Source organism: Amphiura filiformis, chromosome 16 (assembly GCF_039555335.1).
Source record: "Amphiura filiformis chromosome 16, Afil_fr2py, whole genome shotgun sequence".
NCBI lineage: Eukaryota > Metazoa > Echinodermata > Ophiuroidea > Amphilepidida > Amphiuridae > Amphiura > Amphiura filiformis.
The window spans coordinates 47,817,449-47,829,481 of record NC_092643.1 but is presented as its reverse complement, the minus strand read 5'-3'; the positions used below and the strand labels follow the sequence as shown (position 1 = coordinate 47,829,481).

The 12,033-nt window shown below is 35.9% G+C and overlaps 1 protein-coding gene across 1 annotated transcript in view; it reads left to right on the top strand.

Annotated features, from left to right (window-relative positions):
• Positions 1 to 12,033, top strand: part of LOC140136111 (A disintegrin and metalloproteinase with thrombospondin motifs 18-like) — a 214,319-nt gene that overhangs the window by 22,792 nt on the left and 179,494 nt on the right. The window contains 1 exon segment of the mRNA XM_072157817.1: positions 1,008 to 1,354. Within this exon segment, the coding sequence (XP_072013918.1) occupies positions 1,008 to 1,354 (347 nt within the window).

Genomic DNA, 12,033 nt, shown 5'->3' with positions numbered 1-12,033 from the left:
GGAGTCCCCATCACAGTGCACCCCTTCAATTTTAATGTCGGGACTACAGAACAAAAAATATAACTTGAAACCAAAGAGACTATACTCAAGGAGTACCAACTCAAAATTGCCTGGTTTGTTGCTCATGGAGCCTGGGCAAGTCAGTATTGCACCTCCTGTGTTTTTTGGCTAGATCCCGAAATCAAATGACCAAGGTTTGGGCATTCAGCGCTTCTAGGAATAAGCAAACAACAATGCACTTTGTTGGACATAGCGAAATTATCTGGAGGCTCACTATTTGTCCTCCATGAGTTGCACTCAAACGTGGCGGAGTCGGTACTCTTTGGTTCTACCTCATTGCTTTTAACAGACATCAACAATCATGACAATTGAATTGGTACCGAGTTAGAGGTTCAGAATTAATACAGCATATATCAGTTGGACCAAAGATGTAAATCATGTTGAAGATTTATTCTGACTTCAAAAATTTCTATCTTTACTATAAGCTACTATAGTAACTAGCATGATTTTCTCCTTCTTCTTCATCCTTGTTTTGAGGATCAGTCAATATTCATGCCATGGTTGAATGGGGCACTTTTGGGAAACCCTGAATTTAAAAATGGAAAATCTCATCTTTTGAGCATGCCACTCAAATGGAGTATGAGAAAAAAGAGGAACGCCACTTTGTTGAGCCAATGGGAAGGGAAATGCAATATTTTTCATCTAAAAAAATGAATTTTTAGCCATCTGGTGTAAATATTCATTAGTCCCTGACAGGTGTGGACTCAGGCAAGAGCACACCAGGCCTGTAACCCTCCCCCACCCCCTCGACAGTCCCTCCACCTCCTTTGTGAAATTTCAGGATCCACTTCTGGTCCCTTATGCCTTATGCACACTACCCCAAATATCATCATACTGATTACAGCTATCCTGTTTGATGACTCTGACTTTCAATCATTTTCAAATGATTACTGAATATGAATTTATTAACTTTTATTACATTTCTTGTATCTCTTTTCTCTGTGCAGGTTATGAAATAGTAGTACCAGTCCAAGTAGACTCAACAGGGGAATATCTATCCCACAGTATTCATCCAGTACGGACTAAAAGAAGTCTAAACAATGCCCAAGATGGCAGCAATATTAGTAGTAGGAAAGCTACATTGAACTACAAATTCACTGCCCATGGGCAGGATTTCCACTTAGAAATTTCACCAAATGAGGAGCTTCTGGCTCCTAATTTTGCTATTCAAAGAAGGAAAAATGGCAGAACTGAACACGTGGAATTTATTCCTGAATTAGATAATTGTCATTATGTGGGGAGGTCGATATCGCAACCAGAATCTATTGTGGCCGTTAGTATATGTGATGGTCTGGTAAGTAGATTTTTTTGTATTTTTATACATGTATTATTCACTTGTAATAGTTGCCTTAAGAAATGGCCATCAGTGAAGAAAAAGAAGATACTTCAACCTTTTCACACATTGCATCTTCATGTATAATATATATGCAATATTAAATAGTTTCGTGTTTCATAATGAAAGGACACTTTTGAGAATCCTGATCAATGGCACTCTTGGACATTTGAAATTCTTTTCTTCATTAACTGATTTGCTCATGAAAGTGTTCGCGGAATTGGTAATACTCATCGACTGAATTATCAAATGTGCTCATTTCACTAAGTTAGTGTCCAATCTGGATGCCAGAAAACAACTAGACTATTGACTACATGTTGTATAGCTATTGAGTATTCAATCTGGCCTACCAGTAAACAACTAGACTATTTATTATGGGTGTGCTATCTACTGCTGATGACAAAAATAATTTGTCAGTTGGTGTCGTCATCAGTAGATAGCATCATAGCAAATAAACACACATATTTCACCTGAACTAAAATGAGGAAATTTGAAGGTGAGGTTTGCTATATAAAGGGCCAGTATGCGTGAAGCGCACAAAATTTTGCAATTTTACCCTATTTTTGTACAAAACATAGTGTTTTCGGGCTAAAAAAAGAAGAGATAAACAACTAGTTCATTGCTGAAGTAGTAGTAGTGTTGGAGCTTATGCCTGTAAGGGCCCCTACTTTATTGACTACATGTTGTAAAGCCATTGAGTATCCAATCTAGATGCCAGTAAACAACTAGACTATATTTAGTATGGGTGTGCTATCTACTGCTGATGACAAAATAATGTCAATTGGTGTCATCATCCGTAGATAGCATCATAGCAAATTAACACACATATTTCACCTGAAAGCGCACCCGAACTAAAAAGAGGAAAATTAATACCTTTATTATATTTCCACTTTGAATCCATTTAGCAAAATATTTAAATGGTTTTGACAAATAGTACAACAGAAAATGTTGGGTTGTATGACAATTATGACTCTTGCACCTGTGCTAGTCATGTTACTTCCAAGTTCAAGCATAGAGTGTTCACCTGGCATAGTCCAATTGTGTCTGATCCAATTCTTTTCTCCATTTGGTCAGCTACCAGCTGAGTTAATGGCCTCTATTAAAGAACTATTTTGATTGGTTACAAAGAGGGCCATATCATGTATTGAACCAATCAGAAGCATGTTAAGAATAAACACTATAGGCTGAAGGGAATTCAGCTTAAAATTGTTCAGTTAAAACTCGATTTTGATTGGTTACCCAGATGATTATATCATGCAATTAACACAATCAGGGGGAGTTACCCATTGGCATGCAATTGGGCAGGCAGTAAGATGCCTGGGTTCCTGGTTAGTGGGGGCACCAGAATCTTTGTTGTTAATGTTGGGGGCATGTGGAATAAGTTAACCTTAAAATGTCACAATTTTCCCCCTCCCAAAAAAAATTGCGGTTGGCAATGACTTCTTATTTTAGCTCAAGTTTGAGGAGGGGGGAATTCCCCATGATCGTACCCATCTCATAGTCATAGTGCCACCACTGTTCCTGGGATTTCAATTTTGTTCACATCTGCAATGTACCAGATATGTGAAAAGTTCAATTTCTTTAACATCTACAATATACAAGATATGTGGTGAAGGCAACCTACAGTAAGATTCAAATCTTTCTTGTTGGACTAATTTGTCAAGAAAAACAGCTGATTTATTGTCATCCCTTCCTGTCTTTTTTATAAACCTCTGTATAATGACATTTGTTGACTTTCCTATGCGTTGTGCCGTACTTTGATGTATCCGACGTTCTGAAGCAAAGTCATTCATAGAAATAATGTTTGGCCGGCATGGCATATTATGACTGTCTGGGACTATAGGGGTGACATGAAGTAGGAAATGAGTAATGCCGCTATTTCTGTTCCCTTACAAGTCAGAATGACTTTGTGCTGGTAGTAAATATCAATGCTGAAAATAGAGTTGACTTGCAGTGTGTTGGATGGTGATGCACCTCTTGAGAGAACTAAACCACATTAATGTTAGAACAATATTTTATTTTGATGTCTCATCTAGTAAATTCATCCAGTTTTGGTTTGAAAAGTTTGATTTTTTCTAAATGTGGAAGCATATGTTGGCTTTAGGTTAAAATACATCTGAAAGTTGGTGGTCTAAGTTTAAACTGTTAAGGAATCTGGAATGAGCGTTTCGACAGTATTTTTGTGGGACATGAGAGCACATCAAACATCGAATTGCATTCTGAATATGAAGAATATCTTTCTGATATCAAATAGTTTTCAATTTTTGAAATTCACGATATAATACAAATTTTATGACAAATTATTAAAATTTGATATTTTTCACATTTTTGATATATAACAGTCCTCGAAGTAAATTTTACAAATCTAATCATATATTCTTAAAGTGTATGTAGCTGGGAGGAAAAGCCGACGATCAATTGAAAATTTTGACCTTTCATATTGAAGATATGGATTTTATTCCCCAAAAGACCTATTTTTTTTGGTGTTTTTGGGAAAAAAATCCATATCTTCAATACGAAAGGTCAAAAATTTCAATTGATCGTCAGCTTTACATCCCACCTACATACACTTTAAGTATAAATCATCAGATTTATAAAGTTTACTTCAAGTACTGTTAAATATCAAAAATATAAATTTTTAATCATTTGCCATAAAATGTGTATTAAATTGCAAATTTCAAAAAATCAAAATTATTTGATATCAGAATGACATTCTTCGTATTCAGAATGCAATTCGATATGTCTGATCTGCTCTAATGTCCCACAATAAATACTGTGCAAACGTTCATACCCCATCCCTTAAAGGAGCACTTTATTGTATCTTACAACGGCCTGCGTGTATGGTGATATATGCAGCATGTCCACTGGCTAAATGCCTCCACAGTGCAGGGTATGCCACTGAATTTCAATTGTACATTGTACCTTCTTCAAAACAAAGAGTTTGGAACGCAATAATCAATGGTTTAGACGCGGGTGTTATGTGGGAATTGGGTGCATGCGCCAAATTGAGCATTTTTTCCTATATTGGCCCAATTTTGGCTCAAAAATTCCTAAAGTTGACTAATAGTATTACAAAATTGCAAATTCTTTCACTGTAAACACTACACACAATGTGCAAGTATGCCAAAAGAAGACCCATTTGGTCCTATTGTATAAGTAAAAGTTGATGAGGTCAGCATTTTTCTGCAAAAAATTCTGAACAGATATTGTGTGTAATTGTGTTTACAATTTACATTTTTCGAAAAAATTTTTGCTCCTTTTATTCATTTTTGTTACGCCTGTTATTGGAAATGTGAGCTTGTCAACAAATCTGCTGAATAGTCTTTTATACAAATATTTTTGACCATTAAGTCCTGTTGCTGCAAAAGTTGATGAGGTAAGCATTTTTTGCAAAAAATTATGAACAGATATTGTGTGAAAATTATGTCTCCCATACTTTTTTGACTTGATCCTTTATTTGTTCATTTTTTGTTACGTTTGTTATCCGAGTGTGTCAACAAATCTGCAGAATAATCTTTCTTTTCATACGAATGTTGTTGAATAATGTAAATAATTTCATACATTAGTAATCCAAATATGACACCTGAAGATTGAAAATAGTACAGGTACAAGGTAAATCCACAGACACTTTCTGCTTCAAATACATTGCAGAAAGGTGTTAATTTGAGTTCACCAGGGTTAACCAGTGCCTTGCTATTCATTCAATTTTCACACATTTTGCTTCCTTAAATAAATCTGCAGCTGACAGAAGTTTTTTTTAATGTCTGGTATGATAATGACTTTCCAAGCTACTGCACACGTGCAAGAAAGCTGACTGTATCATGATTATTTGGAAGTCAATGAAGACTAATGGTTAAAAATACAAAGAAGCAACTTGTCACAAACATAATATATCATCTGTCTGTCTTCTGAAGTCTGATTTAATGAGTCCATCCTTGTTTTTGGAGGTTTAAATTCACATTAATTGGGAAAAATGAAGACATTTGAATAAAAAAAAAATAAAAAAGTGCAGTGATTTATAGTGGGCTAAGCACAGGCAATGCAATGCCTAGACGTTGATCCACAAGCCTCAGCACACTTTACAGTGAATGCACTCCCAGCTCAAAAGAAGTCCAGATATGCAAGCAGCTTCTCGAGATACTGCACTCAAACTGAAGAAGTAAGAAAACACACTTTTGGCTTTGATTAATTCACTTTGTATTCACTATCCAGAAGTTTGAAATTTGCAGGGGAGTTTTTAATTGCTCTCCTTGAGTGCTACAGGAGAGCGCTAGGAGAGCATTTTACTCTACTGTATACTAATGTGGTTATTATTGTTACACCAAAGGTAGGCGAGCAATAAAAAGCTCTCCTCAGCTTTATTTGAGGGGAGTGATGGGGAGCAATTGCTCTACATGTAGCTATCCTCAAACGGCAAAGCCTGCCGGCATGCCGGGTACCCAGGGGCCGGGACATCACTGGACAAGTGCATTAGTGTTACCGTACTTTAAGTTCTAAATTCTGCTTGGTTTAATCCAATGTCTGTTAACTTGCACAAAATGTCAAAATCAACTTTTGTTATCAAATCAGCCATAAAGGTATGCCAAATAAAGAGTGTTTACCTTGCAGTAAAAGTCAGCAAATTGCCACTGTGAAAAGTGCCAAAAAGTTACTTAAGCTTCATGCTTGATTTCAGTTTATTCAATGCAATCTAGTTATACAATTGACAAAGTTACACTGAAAAACTTTGATATTTTGATAGCAACTAGTACTGCTTGCTCCGCTGGATTTGTATATATTTGCATATTTGACAGGTATATTTGTACTATTGGGATTAACCTAGATTTTCGCTATAGTATTTTCAGCAAATACACTCTATTTTTTCACCAAATAAACTGAATTTACCAAATTAGAGCAATGATTTGAAGACCAGTGATAGGCTGTTCCAGTAAATCCATACACCCCCTATAGAAGATTGATCTTTACACTGTGAATTTGAAATGGAGCAGCCTGAATGGGTAACTCTGTTTGAAATCTACACCCCCTGTGCATGAGATTAAGGTTGTATTTTCCATGATAAGGGTGCATGGATTTCAATTGGAATAGCCCATTATTATAGTCTGTGTCACAGTCTGGGAAACTTTCCCCTTCTCTTTAACTTAATTTATCGGGCTATACCATTCAGGCTGCATTTTAACCCCAAATGTCTTAATTCAGGGTGATTGGTGGGGGGGGGGGGTGTCCTGTGTATTGCTCGCTCCATGCCCACCCGGGGAGGCACCTAGGCATTAGTTTTCAGCATATGGCTACATGTATGTTAGGACATGGTTAGGGTTCATTATTAGACTTTGATGTTCTGAGGGTGTGACATTAGGATGGGCACTCTGGAAACCCGTCCTGATCAAGCTTCAATGATATTTTGAATTCTACATCAGGAAACCATCTTGTTTTTGACTCATAATTAAAAGCTTTGTGTGTGTGCATTACACATGATGCATTCTTGTACATTTCTACCAGTTTTGTCTCCATTGTGCAAATCATCCCTGCCGGATTTAGCACAAATTAGAGCGAGACAATGGACCGTTTTATGTATAAATACGCAGAGAGGAAGTAAGGAATGGGCCTGGGCTATGTAGCTTGCTGTGTGCTTTTGTTTAGTAAAGAGGTGTAGCAGATGTGATTGGCATTACGCACCCCGGAAAGAAACCTGTCAAATTCAGGTACCGAATCATTTTCCCTGCAAAAAAAATTGAAATATTTTCAATATTGTTTTATTTTTACCTTATTTTTTTGTTGTGTAAGTTCTTACTTTTTGTGTAAGCTTTTAGAGAAACACAACAATTAATTTTGAAGTAAATCACCTTCCCAGCACAGAGGTATTATATCAGTAGTAACAGCTAGTAACTATTCATATTCATAATATTCAAATTTTCATAATTATTCAGATTCAAATTAATATTTATGTCCATAAAAATGATTACAAATACCAGTAAAGACATCGGAAACAGTTTAAAGGACCCTACACACTTTTTGTGGATGTAAAATATTCAATGTAACAAAAACTAACATATCTACCATATCTTTTGTTGTTGTTGTTGTTGTTGTTGTTGTTGTTGTTGTTGTTGTTGTTGTTGTTGTTGTTGTTGTTGTTGTTGTTGTTGATAAATTTCTTTTTAGCGTAGTGATACATGATTGACAAGGTCAGGATCCATCCCACTTCTTTATCACACAATGACATGCATACACCCACAATTTGTTACAACGTCATGCACCATGTATCTACATTATTATTATCAGCTCGTGCCTACTGAACACAAACAGAATCAAACATATTGTACTACATAATGTAAATAAAAGAAAATATAAACATTCCAATTTGATTTTGATTTTAAAATATGTGTAGGAATCCATATGTAAGTTGTAAGTGACATTCAATTTGTTTTCAATTTATTTCCTGTAGACAAAAATTTTGCTCTACCAGCAGGGTGAACAACCGTTGCCTACATACAGTATGCACAATAAATAAGATACCAGAATTGGAATATGACTTATACACCAAATCATGAGCTCTCTGTGAAATTAGTTCCAAAAATCAGTTGTGGGTGGGGGTAAAGGTCTACTTTTGACCAGAATGAAGATTTCTCTTGAATTTGGAAAATCCGCACCCCAACAAAAAAATTCTGGCTACGGACCTCAGGAGTCATTTCTCTTGCACCTTGGTTTTTGAAATCTACCCTCTCTTTGGCTGTTGAGTCATATTCAAAACCTGGTGCCTATTTTAGCTTATTTTATTGTGCACACTGTATTGGTGAGCTCATTGTGTTCCATGGTCCAATGAAACAGTGCTCCCTAAATCCAGATCTTTGTTGTCCCTAAGCGCAGTGTGACTGTGACAGAAAAAAGAGAGGAAAAGAAGTATTACTTTTAAAACACAATTGGTGACAAAAGGAAGATATGGTTGAGTTAGTAATGTCAGACTGGAGGGGTCCAAATTTTGAGGCCAAAAGTTCAAAAGGCAATCAGATATGGTCGTAAATTATTCTGAGACAGGTAATTCATAATGTACATGGGAAGCTCTGACAAATTGCATAGACCAGTATTCAAGTGTGCAACTGCATAGGGCATATTGAAGGCTCAGCGCTATACAGCCTTATCTCCATTTTTGACGAAAATTAGATTTTGTTACCGTAAGTTTCATGAAATAACAGGCTAGGCTCTCCAATTAGTTTTGTGTCATACACGGCGACTCATTTTGCTTGATTGAGTCAAATTTGTGCTCCTCCTGCAACTATGGCCTCGGCTAGACCTAGCCCCATTTTCAAACTGCTAGACCTAGCCCTGTTTGCAAACTGTTAGACCTAGCCCTATTTGCAAACTGCAATGCCCCTCTATTGGTGCAAGTGAGCAAGTGGGGTATGAGTACCAGAGAGCACTGCACAGTGCTAGGCCTAGGCTTATAAAAACACTAAAATAATTTAGTGCTTGATAATTTTTCCTCAATGTAGCCATATTCAGGTTAATGCACGATATACGTTTCTTGAAAGTATCAAATATCATGACAAGTGCAGCAATTAGTAATACACACCCTAGCAGTTAAGTCAATTAGTCAACTTTGTACTTGTCTTTAAATACCAACTTATGAACCTTGTATGAAAGAATCAATACCTCATATCATTTTATATCAAGTTTTTAACAGTTTACTGAAGTTCATAGTCATGATAGGTGTTGTGGATTAACTTGTTGCGATTGTCATATTTCAGCGTCATGGGCGTAACCAGGGCGCAGCAGATTTTCCCCTTGGGAAAAATATTCTTTGGTGAAATTGTGATGGGAAGAAAACAAGTTAATGCTAAATCAGCCCATTTAGGATCCAGTTTCCCCTTCAAACGGGAAAATATTTTCATTGACCAGTCTTTTGGCACCCAAGAAAACCTGTTCAGTTGAACGAAAATGCAAAAAACAAAAAAATTGCTTTTATTAGGTCATCAAAACAAACACACATGTTGAGAACTCTGTGCAACAGATCTCCAATTTAGCCATTTTGAGAAAATAGCATTTAACTTTGAACTATTATGGCCTGTTTGCGCAACAAAGACTTATCTCCATCGTGTGCTGCTATTTTCCTTTATTTCTTGGTAATCAGGCTATATTTTAATATAAAGTTCTTCAAATCAGTGAAATGTGACTCTTGTTACATTTCAGAAAAAGTGAAATACAAAAGCATTAAACCATTTGTTTCGGCCATAACTCGCAATCAAATGTACGAACGAACAGCTAATTTTTCTTAATTGCACACAAGTTGGCAAATGGTGCAATTATTTCATGTAATTATGCTCCGTATATCATAGCCATTATTGTAGGGATCAGAGTGCACCCTTTGAACCATGCTTCCTCTCAAACAGGTGGACAGTCAGTGTTAGGAAAGATAATTTTATAATTTTATCCAATTTTCCAGTCTATGTAACTTCAGTAGCTGAACTTAATAAGATTTTGTATTGTGTTAAACTTATGATCCTGCCCTAGATATGTACTGTGTTAGGAAATTATGGTAACTGCATTTACTGCACTGTCAAGTTTGGTAGAGGATATGGGGATACTCAAAAATATGTATTTCCTGAACACATGATTATCAAAAAAATAAAAATTAAAAGGTGTCAAAGAATGTGGCAACATTATGGGGGCTGGGATTAAACCAGATTGTCAAGAAAATGTAACATATTAGACAATGTTTCACTTATTAACATGATTTAAGGGGTATTTTTTTTAGAAATATTTGTAACTTGAACAATATAGTAACTTGAAGGCTAAACTTTTTGTTCAAATGTTGCTAGGGGTTCAAATAATGATTCTCTTGATTTGATTTGATTTGATTTGATTCCAATGAAACTTACTTTGAAAAATATTGACCTCTGGAGTTCAAACCATTTCTTGAATAAATATTACACCATTTATCCAATTTGTGCTTATAAAAAGTGATCAGGAGAATATCTGAAAATAAGTTAAGGAGGGTTAAAAACATACAGGTCTTAGTGAGAAGAAAATGGTTGCTATAGAAACGGCAGCCATTTTAACAGGTGTGTTGGATATTTTTATATCACAGGTATCAATTTAGCAGGGTGGGTGCCCCATCTTCACTGATGGTGGTATGGAATCCTAGTATATTACCACACAGGCAGGAAGCATTTGAAATTATTAAATCTTCTGTCTATTTCATTGAAGAATGTTATAATTGATCACTATTTTGTCAAATTTAAGGGATTGATTCTGGTCGGTTATTGGTTGGTCTCTGTTGGTAACTTCACACTCGCATAAAGGTGTAGGGAGGCGGTTAGACTGTACATCATGGCTTGAGTAGAACTAGCCCCGTTCACAAACCATGACGACCCTAAAACACACTAAATGCTAGTGGCCGAATCCTGGCAACCTCCCTTTGATAAGCTTTGATTGGAAAATCAGCATGGTCATCCGGGTGGTCATCATGGTTGCAAGAGTGAATAAGTGTGATTTCAATTATTGATGCCTGGTTGGAAAAGAACACTGAACCCAAAATTTAGAACTTCAAGTGCACTATTATGCGTACTATGTGGGATAATTAACTGCACTTTTCTATAAATGAGTACTTGGTTTGAAACCACACCTTGATTTGAATTTTAAATGTCCTTTTTTCCCTCAAAGTATGTCATTTCAAAATCCAGACAGATTCTCCGTTTTTACCCTTGAGAGTATGAAGTTTCAAAATCTTGAAAGATTTTTCCTTCTTTCTCATAAGTATGAAGTTCCGAAAACCTATTATTACTGTTGCAACAGAATACGACTGTGGCGTATACTGTCCATGAAATTGGACCGTTTACTAGAGTAAATCCAGCTGAGTCTAGGTTCTTTGTTATGTCATCAAGTTTCTTGCTTGTTTTATCGGACGATCTGTATTTAAGACCAGCTGCCATTTTAATTCGCATCTTAAATATTAACTTCACCTAACACGATTAATTAAAGTTTGTAAGTGAGATATATCTTGCAAAATAAATCAAGATGTTAGAAAGGGATGTGTGGTTATTGGTAAATAATATAGAGATCATAGTTTGCAGCTGTAATGACTTACGACAGAGGTGGTAAGTTTGCTACCAGCGGGATGGTGTCTTGGATGCGGAGTGTCTCTTTAGATTTGTATCATTAGTACGGCTGCAATGTCTTCATTACCGGCTAACTCTTGGTGAGCTGAGGCAAAAAAAAGTTTGGCTCTACGCTTTTATACATAAGCTATACAAAACATTTGATTTCTTTTTTGTTGTTTTTAGCCCACTTTGGTTTTTGTTGCAGTGTGATTTATTTTCTTTAAGGGGGTACCTGGCCAATTTTGAGCCTATTTTTGCATTTTTCTCAAAAATTATAGCGCATTGGTGACAAGTAGGATATGTATATTATAGGGGCAAGGACTACAACTACTGCACTGAATTTAGGTGCTAATGTAAAATCTGTAAAACTGTGGTCCTACCGTAAAAATTTGATAATAAGCACACAAAATTGCTTGGACATGAACAAATTTTTAGGGTAGTTTGTTAAGCTTTTTTAATTTTTTCTTTTAATTTACAAATATCTGTGTTATAGATAAAAAAAAAAGATGAAAAGGTTTAGCAAACTACATGTACCCTAAAAATTTGTTC